Below are 15271 nucleotides of genomic sequence, written 5' to 3'. Positions count from 1 at the left end.
TTCTCTATTGAGTGTTGCTATTTGTTTGTATTAATGTTAATAACTTGAAATGTTGCTGTTTATTTGTATTAACGTTAATAACTTGAAATAAGCAAAACATTTGTTTTGAAATGCAACTCTATCTTTAATTATTAAATTAACTGTTAAGGAAGGACTTCATAATGTTGCATGAATTGACAAAATAAGCACAAAAATAAAAGCCATTGCAATAGTTTGTAACACTGAACAGGCGGAATATAGTGTTGCAATTCAACACACAAAACCTCTATTAGAAATAACTTATCTCAAAAGCAAAGGACTTCACTTTAGTTTCCTCTTGTAATTAAAAATGTTATTATTTATTTATTACGAGCATCATGTGGGATGGTTCAGATCATTCCATTAATTAACTTCCTGGACAGATGTTGATAACAATATTTTGGTGATTAAGATTATAACACAATGTTGTCTTTGTTCCCCTGTTTCTGATATTTTAACCTATTATACCTCTTTGTTTTGTTCACACATCGTTGTCAATATAACGGAATTCTATGCAACTGTCATACACGTGAGAGGTTTGGCTAGCTTTAAAACAAGGTTTAGAACTTTCTACAAACGAAAGTGCATATAGGAAGTCAAGAATATAACATTTATTCAACGCATCAATGTAAATATAACGGAATTTGATGAGACTGTCATTAAAATGAGAGGGTTAGCGCCATAGAACCAGGTTTAATCTACCATTTTCTACATTTGAAAATGCCTGTACCAAGTCAGGAAAATGACAGTTCATGTCCATTCGTTTTTGATGCGTTTTAATATTTGAATACGGTATTGTTAAAGTATACGGTATGATGTTAATTCTATTTTGGTCTCCGGTGGATACTTTCCCTCGTTAGCAATGGAATTGTGATTTATTTGAAATCATTGATACTTATATTATGTCTTGTCAGCATTATTTATAGATAGGTTACTAATATGAAATTTAGAAGATTTTATATTTAACAAAAAGATCAATCAGGTTAATATTTTGATTAACACAATAAAGGTACATAACTTAACTAACATACAAATGAAAATTTTGCTTTTATGAGTTGAATAATTTAATTAATATCACGAAGAATAGATTGACAATAAAGAGGGAAGTTAATCTTCCTGGGAAATGTTATGCATGAGACATACTCTACCTACTTATTCCTCCTACTCATAATCAAAGAACTGACTGATATTGTTCGTGTGACATGAACTTTGAATATATATATCTCCCCTTGTCATCTGAAAACAAGGGTTAACATATATAATTCATGAACTTATATAATCCAGGCTATTTTCCAGAGTTCATTTGCACCTTGTTATACTTTTAAAAATGTATATTCGCTCAATGACAAAAGTGCAACATAGATATAACACGTTCACTGTTGTCAATGTGTCTTGTCTCATTATGCGTTGACATACATGGAACATCAAACAGATTTATAAAATGTATGTGAAATTCTTTCTAAGATATGTAATATTAACTAGAATAAACTATACAAGATTGTTCATGTTAGAAATGGGACAGACATTTCCAACTGCTTCATTGTTTAATATATTTCAGTACGAATAATATAGATATATGGTTTAATAGCCAGTAAGACAACGATAAACCAGAGATTAAACGGTGTGGATGTTAACATAAAACAGGTCTTCGTCCGACCTTTATGAGAATGCTTTAAAAAATTTACCAGAAGTTTCCGCGTCCTCAAAATTTATTAACTGTTTTTTTCTTTCTTTTCCGTACTCAACTGATAAGTCTTCTTTGTTGTTTGCAACCAACATTTTACCTTTACATTTCTAGCAGTCATTGAAGCTATGATATCGGGTTCTGCGTAATCCCCAGAAGTAATTATTGTTTAGCAAAGGATGGAATTTAGCATTTTTCTTATTTTGTTCTAAGAGTTTGTCCTGATTTACTTTCACCAAAAGTAAATAAAGAAAACCTCAACAATTTCATAGGCAAGGACGTTTAAGTACATAAAGCCGTGAAGACCATAATGACCAAAAAGACCCATCAAATAGCATTATCAAAATAAACTTTTCCTGAGGGAATTGAAATTGCTTAACTGATCAGCAGACAATATTGTAAGAGGTTTATGATACAACAGGTCAATTCATGAATTGGTTGACTTGGTATAGAAATATATAAATCCCCAAACCTTCAAGTTTCGATAGATAATATATATCCACCCAACATACTATAATTTTATAATAAAAGTAAAGTTTTCCCGACTTTCAAGGTAAAATTCGTTTTTATCAGGTTTTGTTTTGGTAAAACCACTTACGGCAACACGAATGTTTCCGGCAAAAAACGTATAAATACATATCTCTTCAACCGGGGCATGTGCATATTAGATCTGCGATCTCCATTCCTTAATAATGAAACAGCTGCACTAGAATCTTCTGTATGATTTTTGTATTTCTGGTGTATTTACAGATTGACAAAATCACTGACAGTGCCTTTTTGTTATGTTTATTGAAGCAGATCTTTCTATATTGATAAATCGGTACCAAAATTGATTTGTTTAACATAAACAAAAAGGTATTGTCATGTCTAAAGAAAAATATGGTCCTTCAAACTGTCAATATTAATATGCAGATTGTTGACATTGCACAATATTATGTCTAACAAATTTTGATGTGGTCTTTTGTCTTTATGTTAGATATTTGTTACGCTTCATGATAATCTGAAGAGTCAAGCCTTTTAAACTGTTTTCCTGTTGGTTCTTATGTTGTGTTGTTACGCCATTGTCTCAGGTTAGAAAAGCACACCCAAACATGGTTAACTCCGCCATCTATAGGTCCTTGTTTGCATCAAGGTGCATGTTATTATGTGATTGTCGTTAAATTATTTTTCGTTTACTGTCTCTTTTCATCAATTAGGCCTTTAGTTTGTGTTTTGTTTGAAATATTTCACCCTATGTCTTTTATTGCTGACTATACAGTTTGCATGTTCTCATTTAAACAGGCGTCTTGAAATTACCTTCATTTGCTGAAATTCACGTCATTTTGACTATGTTAACCTGCGTTTGGCGTAATTATAAAATTTAATCCTGTTCTCTAGGATGAGTTTGTGTTAAATAGTTGTCTCTTTGGCAATAGCGTTAAATTTCAAAATTTTACACAAAGCCATAGATACGATCCTAACAGGACAAATAATATGGAAGTGGAAGCTGAAATCAACAGATGTGTTACATGTGTGTTAAAAATTTAGCGATTCAAAAATTTTCAGTTGGGTTAGAAAAACTATTATGAAGAAAACAGGGTAACTGTCTCATACTTTTTCAATGTTGAAAAACACAAGCAGGATTGTAATGGGTAATTCAAAGTCCGTTATCAAACTTATATAAATACCACTTACAAAAAACCCCCAAAAAAACCCAACAAACCAACAACATCCAAATGAAACTCAAGTCTCATTTTAGTATTGACCTTCCTTGTTGTGTTATCATGTGACATTAGTACAGTATACAATGAAATGAATTTAATACACTTCAAATATGTAATGATTTTAATAATCTTTTTTTTTCAACTGTTTTTCTATTACAAGCATTTTGATGGTCAAAGATTTATCGAAAATAAAATAATATAACATATCTGTACATCACATGACAATGTACTTTATCCAGGTACGTTTCCATTACAGCAACCTGATTCTACAGAAAAAAAGGTAGTGAGTTAATAATTAGTTCTAACAAAAAAAAACCACAAACCAACAAAAAGATTTTTTTTCATTTCACCGTCAATAACATCTAAATATACGTACGAAAAGGGCAAACGAAATCTATCAATCATATATTTGTGAACTTTCCGCAGTCTGGATACTTGTTTAAGTTGTCTTTCTTTTTATCTCAATATTGTTTTTTGCAGAATTCGTTGCTGGCATTTTATATTATTTGAAAGTTAATTTCAAATTTTTACACAACTTTCTACACTCTGAAAATTATCATTTTGTATAGCATCTGTTTTCTGGTGAAAACTGTTTTGTTTGTAATTTATGTCGTAGGGTTTCTGTCGTATAAGCGTGTAATCCATTCCTCTTTTTTATACAGTATAAATGGAGGAGTCCACCCAATTTTTGAGAAATTAATTAAATTGAGTATGCATTGCATAATAAAAGACCCTAAAGCAATATATGCCTTAGGTTTATAAAAATAGAAAAAAGTAAACGGTCCTGATACATCTGAATATTATAAAGAAAGGAAATACTACCGTGCCTAAAACCACATACATGTATAAGTAAATGTAATAAGGGACTTACCAGGTATACACATTCCTTTAATCGGGTCATAGAAATAACCTTCACCACATTGACAATTCTCATTAGGAGGACAGGAAGCAGACGTTTGCAGTATTTGCTTCCGAACCCTCTCATTATTTTCACATTGTTCTGTGTCAGAGTCCCAGTATGCATTTTCTGGACAGGTTAAACGGGAAAGCAGAACTTGGATCAAACGTGAATGTCTTCCGTCTTTAATATTTTCTACCATCTTCTTATCTATCACAATAAAACGATATTGTACATATATACGCGAAAAATGTGTAAAAATAACATTAATATTTAGAAAAGTAACATTTAATACAAGTGTTAATATATATATATATCTTGGAGAACAGATATCCTTCTTCAATATAATGTAAACGAATCTCATCATTCTGATACAAAAATGAATTACTTAAAGCAATTTTGAATCAAACCATGCTTAATTACTAAAAGCATTTTTGAATCAAACCATGCTTTAATAATTCTAAAATTTCCAAAATTTCAAAGTTCAGGCTCATATTTATGTAGCAGAAGCATTTCACTTTCCAAAAAAAAGCTTAAAGATAACATTTTCACAATTTTCTAAAACTGCTATATTTTGGGGCCAAAAAGGGGTCTTACCGAACCTAATCCTTTGAAATCTACATATATGATATGAAATCTTACATTAATTTGTAGGATCCTTTACTATAGATAATTTTGCTGATCTGTAACTATCACATCTCCATGCCTTATATATCATGTACTGTAGTACGCCGCTAGATTAAAACTGACGAGGAAAGGTAACACACGGCCACTAAAAGCTTTATTTTAGTAGAGTCCAGGTGAACGTGTGTTCTAGCGGGACGGCTGCAGTGCAGGCGATTTGGTGTCACGATATCACAGTAGCATGGGTTCGAATCCCGGCATGGGAAGAACAAAACTTTGCGAAAGCAAGTTTACCGATCTAACATTGTTGGGTTGATGTTTAGACGAGTTGTATATATATATGTATATATATTGATACTAATATTAGAAGATAGTAATATTCGAAGAGGATGTTATAAATCCTGTTAACAAAAATTTCGGCTGAACAAATTGAAGTGTTTTACAATTGTCAATTCGGAGCCTTTTTAAGCTGACTATGCGTTTTGCACATTAAAGAAGACTTTGTGGTGACATACATTTGTTAATTTCTTTGTCATTTGGTGAAGAGTTGTCTCTTTGAAATTCATACCATATCCTTATTTTTATATTCACAAGTGTCCATATATACATCTTTTATGCCTTAACTTTACAATACGTTTATACATACTCTCACTGTGGCCATCTGCAAGTTGTAAACTGACCATCACATTTATAAACAGAAAAAGTCCCACAGAAATCATATTGTATCGTTTGCTATCGTTTCCAATATTTTCTACTTTTATGCCAAAACAAACTCTGAAAATGATACTTATGCGTCTGTTTTTACCACAGAACTGATTTAGCAGAGCATACCATATACATGTAATGAAACCTCAACGGATTAATTTTTCTATCATATTAATAAAAAAGTTGCTAATATAATAAATGTTTGAAAATGACATGTTCAAAATTAATTCAAATAATTATAAATTTGTAAATAAGTTATTATCGAATGCAAAACACGTCAGCATGACTTATATTGGAGTTCAAATGGTGCAAAATCCAGGGAATGGCGTATACAAACACATTATTTGAAATAGTTTCTAAATATGCATGTCATAAGATTTTAAAACCTTCTTGGGTTAGTTGAACCTTTGAAGCTCTATTGTTAATAACCAATAGAGCAAAACACTTATTAATTAAAAAAAAAAACTGTTTAAGGAATTAAATTTAAAGTTCCCATCACGTCTTACAATGTCCTTACGTAAAGGTGTTTGTTCACTGTAGCATGTAAATCAATTAAATGCGACATCACTTGGAGAAAAGAGAAATACTTTATTAATTAAGTCCTAACACTCAATTAAAAAAAGGGATAACGCCTTTATTGGGGATATTTTTACCTCACAGTTTTTGTATTGGTTTAATCAGGTATCTAACAGTCTAAAATATACAAAAAACGGGAACCTAGTAGAAACACTCATGAATCACACAATCAAACGAAATTTTCTGAACAACAGGCTTCTGACTGCGGACACATGTTTATACAATGCAGCGGGTTTAAACGTTTCAACCCGCGGATCTTATTATATGGTTCGACATGTGTACTTCTATTTGATATTTAAAGTATCAATCGATCATTTAGGAAAAATAGCTCTTAGCGTTATATTATATCAATTAAAGTACCATTAGTTTTATATACCAATGAAAACTTCAAGGGAAGTACACATTGTTTGATATATATGACAAGGAAGTACAGAAATAGTGACAGTTATCGTTCTTTTGATTATAATTCGTATGTTAAGTTTTACAAAACACAACAATCTTGATTTCAAAATCGTGCTGAACACTTTTTGAAGGATTACCTTTTCTATTGAGAATACAAGTGCAATTGTCTTAAATATATTACTAATAAAACGGTTACAAAGTACACTTCTCTTCTTAAAAGAAAGAGATTTAATAAGTTAACCTATGTATTTTTTCACAATAAAAAGACAATGGCAGCTCTACATTTTTTTAATTAAAAGTATCTTAATTTACTACAACATTTCGGAGTAAATCATGCGTTGTAAAAAAGAAAATATCTCTTTGCATTCTAAAAATACTTCATACTAGACATATTTATGAAAAATTTAATAGAGTATCCTTTGAGTATGTATGTCTCAGTTAAGTATAACCATTTCGGAGTAAATCATGCTTTGTAAAAAGAATACAATTCTATGCATTCTAAAGATACTTCATACTAGAAATATTAATGAAAAATCAATAGATGATAGGAGTATTATTTTAGTAATGAATAAAGGCAACAGTAGTATAACGCTGTTTGAAATTCATAAATCGATTGAGAAAAAAAACCCAAAAAAATCCAGGTTACAAACTTAAACTGAAACTAAAACTTTTTAGTAGAGCTCTAAAAAGCTTTAATTTCGGACCGACTCTGTATTTCGAAGCTAAAGGCTGTGTTAAAAATAATGGTAATTTGTCAAATTTCTTGAGCAGAGCCCAAAAACTAAAATCTACATCTGACATCCATGGTATTCCTATTCACAACAAAGAATTATTGTTGAGCCAGTATGCTGATGACACATTTGTTGTTTTGGATGGAAAGGAAAAATCTTTGGAGGAGACTTTAAAATGTTTTAATTCATTTCACAGGGTCTGTGGGCTAATAATGAATGCATCTTCGACCAAAGCTGTTTGGATTGGAACCACAAAATTTTCAGACCATATATTTTGTCCTAATTATAATCTTCAATGGACAAATATAAAGATAAATATGAAAAATCTAACAAATTTGCCAAAAATCGTCACTTTTCAGATGGTTTTTGTCAAAAATGAAAGTGGCCGCATCCGTGTTCATCCTCAACCTTTATATATGTTATGAACTATTATTAAATACATCTTACATTACAATATTTAGGATGAACACGAATGCGGCCACTTTCGTTTTACCCGGAAACCGTCTAAAATTTAACTTAAATGCTAGAATTGAGAAGATTTCAGTAATTTAGCATGACTTTATGATGCTAGTACCAGAAATATGTGCATTGTATTGTCAAAAACAGCCTATATTTATATAGCAGAATTATTCTACTTTCCAATAAATAGCATAACGATAACATTATCACAATTTTGTAAAACAGCTATATGTTTGGGCCAAAAAGGGGTCTTACTGAACCTACTCCTTTTAAACTTATAGGAAGAGATTTTTCCTTAGATTTACAAGCAATATTAGACATTAATTTCACAAAGAAAATCAAGGAAATGTCATCAATACTTATAAGGCTTGGGAACACAGAAAACTTAAATTACTTGTTAAAATTACTGTTATAAGACTCTGGCATAACCAAAGATAATTCATTTGCTCACAGCTTTACCAAATCTATCCCAGATTAAAATTAAAGCGTTAAATACTCTCTTTTATAACTTATTTGGTATGGGAAATAGAACGTATTGAACGAAATACACTAATTGGGGATTTTATGCAGGGAGGTTTGAATATGGTGCATTTGTCATAACTTAGTACATATCTAAAAATAAGCTGGGTTATAAGACTTCTTTTGAATTAGGGATCATGGCAGACATTATTACTGTCGGAATTAACCAAATTTGGTGGTGACATAGTCTTTTCTTAACAAAAAGAAAAACTGCTAGAAATTCATGGCTATGTTAAGAATCCTTTTTGGAAAGATGTTTTACTTTGCTTATATACTGCAAAGCCTTATACTAAGGCTTGCACAAATGATATATTATCGCTAGATATTTTTTAAATTTTGTGCCACTTTTAGATTACACTATTTATATGCAATGGAAGGACTTTGGTGTACCGTATATAAAAGACTTTTTTACATTTCAAAAGATTAGACATAAGATTCTTTCAAATAATTTTCTGAAATATTACAGTCTAATCTCCAATATTCTAAAATTTATTAAAGATCACATTAAAGAATACTGTGATTCTCAACAGATTGAAAATATCAACAGCTCTGATGCTTTTTGTACTCATATAATTGATAATAAGAAACCAAAATTTGTGTATAAGAGTCTTATTGATCATATATTTCAACCTCCCCTTGACAAATTTCAGAAATGGGAGCAGCTGATAGACTCAGAAATTGAAAATTGACAAAATATTTTATGCTACTAAGGAAGTCTTGCAAAGATACCTACTTAAAAAGTTTTCAATACAAAATACTGCACGAAATTATTCCTACAAACTATTTTTTGTACAAGATAAAGAAGAAAGATTTTAGTTCATGTACTTTTTGTGTTCTTGATGACGAAACTATTGTACAGTTTTTCTATGACTGTCCAATAACATATCAATTTTGGTCACCATTATTACAGCAAATAAGATTGTATAGCAGGGATTTTGCCCTCAGTAAAAAGCAGATATTCCTTGGATGCTATTCATATAGCTTATTCATAAATCTTTAATTTATAGTAGCAAAAAATTATATATATATAAGTGTTAGTTTAAGGAACTTACTCCTAATATTGTTGGTTTTAAAAATAGAATAAAACAATATCAGTCATAAGAGTATTATATTGCAAAAAAAAAATAATGATGTTGATGTATATGAAAAATGTTGGACCCCATTACAATATATATTTCCACTATAGTCAGGGTATAATATTAATCTGTGAGCAAATTTTATTTAAGTTTTTGTTTATAATTTGATGCATATAATTTAATAAATCATTTATACATTTATTGCAATAAAAAAGGGAAGAAAAAGAGAAGAAAAAGAAAAAAGAAATGAAATTACTCTTGATTTATAATCTTTGTTTGATTACTTAAAATCCTAGATTAAATATATCTTATTTATGAAGAATTGTTTATTTTTTGTTTGTTATATTAGACATTTATGTTGAATCATCTTTATATTTGTAAGCATTTACCTTACATGTATGTAAACCGGTATATTATACAACTCGTCTAAACATCAACCCAACAATGTTAGATCTGTAAATTTGCTTTCGCAAATTTTTGGTTCTTCCCTCGCCGGGATTCGAACCCATGCTACTGTGATATCGTGACACCAAATCGCCTGCACTGAAGCCGTCCCGCTAGACCACACGACCACCTGGACTCTAAAAAAAAAAAGAGCATGCGGTGGGCATGTGTTACCTTTCCACGTCAGTTTTAATCTAGCGGCGTACTACAGTACATGATATATAAGGCATGAAGATGTTATTGTTACAGATCAGCTAAATTATCTATAGTAAAGGATCCTACAAATTAATGTAATATACAGTCACAGAAAATAATTATATTCATAAGTACGTCTGAGTCAGTGACAACTCTACAACAGATGTATCCATCGGATCGCCATCAATGATGGTGATACATGGCTGTGTACATAATGTATATACAACTCGTCTAAACATCAACCCAACAATGTTAGATCTGTAAATTTGCTTTCGCTAATTTTTGGTTTTTCCCTCGCCGGGATTCGAACCCATGCTACTGTGATATCGTGACACCAAATCGCCTGTACTGCAGCCGTCCCGCTAGACCACACGACCACCTGGGCTCTCAAAAAAAGAGCTTTCTGTGGGCATGTGTTACCTTTCCACGTCAGTTTTAATCTAGCGGCGTACTACAGTACATGATATATAAGGCATGAAGATGTTATTGTTACAGATCAGCAAAATTATCTATAGTAAAGGATCCTACAAATTAATGTAACCGGTATATTATATATATATTTACAGCTTTTACATTAATGCTAGCAAGACAAATCTTTGATTGGCTTGCTTACTCTGCTTGTATCAATGTTTGCTCAAGCATGGCAATTCAGATAGGCGGAGCCTCAGCTTGTATACATCACACTTAAATTTTATTGGACGTTATGTTTGAGGTTAAGGACACTAAATTTTAAAACATCACAGGATGACAAATATAAAGCGCAATCGTAGAAATTGAAGCCACACAATTGTATTTTTTTCTCTCGAAGATATGCATTTCCATTATCCAACTTAAAAGACTGTCGTCAAGTACTTTTAGTAAAACAAAATAGCTTTTCGAACACAACTTCTCTGATTTTGTGATTCATTACATTGCAGGTTGACTTTTTAACATAAAAAAATCACAGTACTGAAAGATGAAATATATGGGTCAAATGAAATACCTATGTTATGAATCACAAAATCAGAGTAGGTGTGTTCGAATAGCTATTTTGTTTTACTAAAAGTACTTGACGACAGTCTTTTAAGTTGGATGATGAAAATGCATATCTTCGAGAAAAAAAACCCACATTTTTATGGCTTCCATTTCTACGATTGCGCTTTATATTTGTCATCCTGTGATGTTTTAAAAAAAAGTTAGGGCCCTTAATCTAAAAAATAACGTCCAATAAAATTTAAGTATGATGTATACAAGCTGAAGCCCCGCCTATCTTAATTGTCATGCTTCAGCAAACATTGATACAAGCAAAGCAAACAAGTCAAACAAAGATTTGTCTTGCTAGCATTAATGTAAAAGCTGTAATGAATATTACCAACAACCACTAACTCCTGTATATATAAGTATCATTACCGAATAAGGTAGTGGTAATGTATGTTTTAAACTAATAAATGTAAAGATTTATATGAATATATAAATCTTAAAAAACAAACAAAAAACAAAACAAAACAAAAACTGTGAGAAACACATCAAATATAAAATGAGAATAATGACACAACAGAAACACAACACTAACATGTATCACACACACATAAACGAACTATAATATAACAATGGCACCTCCCAGTTGAATATCAGTATATATAATAATATGTTAGTTTTCGTCTGCATTTTATAATAATACTAGTAACAGTTTCTGTCTTTTACATACAAGGAAGTTGTTAAAAGAATTTGATATTTATTTTTACGACAGTTTTGCGGACGGTATCATGTTTTTGATGACTCTAATGGAATATCTGACTATACCTATGATGCAGACGAACGCACATACATTTGATTTATTGTTGACGATACTTCATCCTTATGTTCTGGTTTATTGTTTATTAAGTCATCAAATGTGAATAAACAACCGAAGTTATATTAAGTGATATTCAGGACATAGCATATCGCTTATGAAGCAGAAACTATTAATCCTTAGAAAACTCATGAGCTTACCCACATTTGTTGTTGCTCAATGTAATGTTTTGTGGTCTGATATTAGTTTTATCTCTTTTCTATTGCTTATAATGTTGTCAGTGTTATTTATATTAATGGATTTTGATTGCCATATGGTGACTTCTTACTTACATAAATAAAATGCACGCGTTATCAATTCAAGCAGATGTTTTATGAAGATGATGTTTCACGGATCGGTTCGCAGTAGACATAACTGATCCATTGTACATTGACCAATTATTCATACAACGTCAAATACTTATGATGTAGTTTATTAATTCGCCTTATCTTTTATTCGCAAAGCTATTGTATGTCAGAAAGTAATTTGTATCATATGGATGTATTATAAAGACAGTCTGACAAAAACACTACCGTTGAACTGTAAGCTTCCCCGCATACAATACAGATAATAATAAAAAGAAAAACATAAACAATCTGCTTAACTTTTAGAACTCAAATCGTACTTAACAGTTGCGTAATTGATGTGAGATCACAAAATGATGTATTTGGTCTTTAAACCTGATTTTGTTTATAGTTGGTATTGGCTGTCAACTAGCTGTCAGTACATTTGAGTACTCTCTGAGTACTTATTGTAGTACTTAATGTATTTGTGTTGTTTAGAAGTACCTGTCCGCATCCACTCTGCATTATATCCATCTGATGACTTAAGCCGTTTCCAACTGATATGCCAGCTTGTACTTATGTTGTACTTTAACACAACTGTCCCAAGTTATGGAAAGTGTTTGGCGCTCAAAAACATGTTTAACGCCGCAACATTTTGTATGTGCCGGTACGATATAAAGAGCCTTTAGTTCAGTGGTTGGTGTTGTTTATGCATTGTTTTTCGTAAATTGTTTTGTTACGAAAAGGACCGTAGGTTACAACTGAAATTATATCTTTAGTATTTTACTTTGTCCATTGTTAAATCTGGATTGTCTTTATCTATTTAAACAGTTTTGAAGTAAATCAGATGAGTATTGTGCACTAGAATTCTTCATCCTTTTTTTCATAAATTTTCTTTGAACTACATCCATTTTTATTTTATTTTAGGTTTGTTTTGCATGTAAGTGTACTGTGTTTATATACATATAATTGAGTTATTTGGCTGTTCAGATTTTTATTATTAATGCAGTATTATATGTAATTTTGTTATTCCACAGGATACAATAGGAGAGTTAGTATTGACAAATTTTAATGTAAAAGTGGGAATTAATTTCTTTCGTTTTTGATAGCTTATAGTTATATGCATGTATGAATTCAGTTTTTCAATTAAATGTGTTTCTGTACCAAAAGAATGGCGAAAGATACCAGAGGGACATTCAAACTCATAAATCTAAAATAAACTGACAACGCCATGGCTAAAAGATAAAAAGACGAACAGACAAGTAAAAATACACAAGACACAACATAGGAAACTAAAGACTAATCAACACGAACTCCAATAAAAACTAGGGATGCTATCAGGTGCTCCGGAAGGGTAAGCAGATCCTACTCCACATGTGGCATCTGTCGTGCTGCTCATGTTATTACAAACCCGGTAAGTAGTCTAATTCGGAAGGTCACATTGGTGAAAATGGAACGGAATTGTAGTTACGATATAGTTACAGATATTCCGTAACGGTCAACCAACTCGTGATGACGTTCATACAATTTACGAAGAAATGATTTCAACTTCACCATTTTGAAATCTTAGTTTTTATAGCTCCCTTGTGATCAGCAACCCTCTAACTAGAAAATCATGATAGGAAATATAATCTTTGAAGTATCGTATCAATTGGAATGTATTTCTACGTATGCAGGCGCTGATGGAATGTTGCTACATAGAAGTTTAAAGTTTACAATTGGGCAGCTGAAATCATCTCTTTTGTCGTGAAGCTTTATTTTTAACCGACCTTTATTGTCAATTTCTAGATGTAAGTCAAGATATGAGGTAGATTTAATTGTATCTGGAGTATCCTTTATCTCTAGATCGATGAGATAGATGTGTTCAACATAGTCATTTATTTGTTTCTTCCTAAGAAGTTCCTATATGAAGTCTGCCTCATACGAATACAAGAAGAGGGCACAACTTGTTGCCATGGGAATGCCGATAGTTTGTTGAAAATTACGTCTCAAAACGTAACAAATCAATCATCTTCAGGATGTCAGTCTTAGCGATTTTTTTCTGAGTCGTAGGATATTTTTTTACAGGTTAGGATTTATTCCTCAATAAGACAAGGTACTTGTTTCTACGTTGGTCATTCTTTATTTATGAACTTAGGCAAAACCACTCTTTCAAGTTGTCTTCACGTTTTGAAAAGTCAAATGTTTTTATACTATTGCAAAATGAAAGAATCTTAGATTGTATATACTCTAAAATATCTTTGGAATTTTTTAGTATCCACATATGATTCACTCCTCCTCTACAATAGGCAGTTAAACGATAACTTTAAAGCCCGGCTTTGATTGCTAATAAATTTGCTGCTTAAAATTGAGAAAGAGGTTTCTTTGAGCACTCGGAAGACACTTAAATTAGGTTTCAAACTGTATTGTCAATATCTAATTAATTATTATCAAACATTTTATGTAATGAGGTTTACACACAAAAAAAAGGTGGTTTGGGGATTTATCTGCGCAGAAAAGACACATTTGTCGTAGAGGAAGGACAAGTGTTTTGCTAATTTTGAATCTTTATTGAACTGTTCTAATTGTTTTCAGATATCGACCAGACACATTCGGTATATTTCAGGTTTAAAGACTGTGTTAAAAACTCAATTACTTTATTACTTTAAAAAGAATCGTGCTTATTTGTGTATGCGTTTAAATTTATTTAATATATAAAATCAAAAGCTCAAGTACACCAAACGAATGGAAAACAACTGTCATATTCCTGATTTTGGTACTGATATTTAATTTCCTTACGCGAAAAATAATGGATTTTTTTTCTGTTTAATTGTTTTCTAATACTAGAAAACAATTAAAACAGAAAAACAATATAAACGGTTTCATAAATATGAAGAAAAAAAAACACTACGAGAAACGAGACACACTTATGAATACAATCAACAAACGACACCCACTGAACAACAGTTTCCTAATATTAATTCAATATATCTAGCAAAACGATATTTAAGTAGCCTACCAAGTAAATAACATTGTATAAACAGAAGTATCATATACTCTCTCTTATTTAAAAACAAAACAAAACATAGAAACCGATTGTTTTTATATCAGTGTAAGATAAGCTGTAAGTTGTGTTTTTCTATTTTTGTTTACCCTTGTATTGG

The 15271-nt window shown here is 31.1% G+C and overlaps 1 protein-coding gene across 1 annotated transcript; it reads right to left on the bottom strand.

Annotated features, from left to right (window-relative positions):
- Positions 1 to 3508: 3508 nt before the first annotated feature.
- LOC134705109 (uncharacterized) lies at positions 3509 to 5798 on the bottom strand. The gene is made up of 3 exons (XM_063563869.1): positions 5574 to 5798; positions 4277 to 4513; positions 3509 to 3671 (listed from the first exon to the last, which is right to left on the bottom strand). The coding sequence occupies exons 1-3, from the start codon at positions 5644 to 5646 to the stop codon at positions 3637 to 3639; spliced, it is 345 nt and encodes a 114-aa protein (XP_063419939.1). The 5' UTR covers positions 5647 to 5798; the 3' UTR covers positions 3509 to 3636.
- Between the last annotated feature and the right edge of the window lie 9473 nt (positions 5799 to 15271).

This window comes from Mytilus trossulus, chromosome 2 (genome assembly GCF_036588685.1).
Source record: "Mytilus trossulus isolate FHL-02 chromosome 2, PNRI_Mtr1.1.1.hap1, whole genome shotgun sequence".
In the NCBI taxonomy this organism is placed as follows: Eukaryota; Metazoa; Mollusca; class Bivalvia; order Mytilida; family Mytilidae; genus Mytilus; species Mytilus trossulus.
The sequence above is the reverse complement of the archived record's forward strand: the minus strand, read 5'-3'. Positions and strand labels throughout refer to the sequence as shown.

Coding starts and splice junctions, on each gene's coding strand:
- LOC134705109 (XM_063563869.1), bottom strand. CDS start 5,646: ATGATTTCTGTGGGACTTTTTCTGTTTATAAATGTGATGGTCAGTTTA. Junction 4,514..5,573: donor TGCAGATGGCCACAGTGAGA/GTATGTATAAAC, acceptor TTATTGTGATAG/ATAAGAAGATGGTAGAAAAT. Junction 3,672..4,276: donor TAAAGGAATGTGTATACCTG/GTAAGTCCCTTA, acceptor TTTTTTCTGTAG/AATCAGGTTGCTGTAATGGA.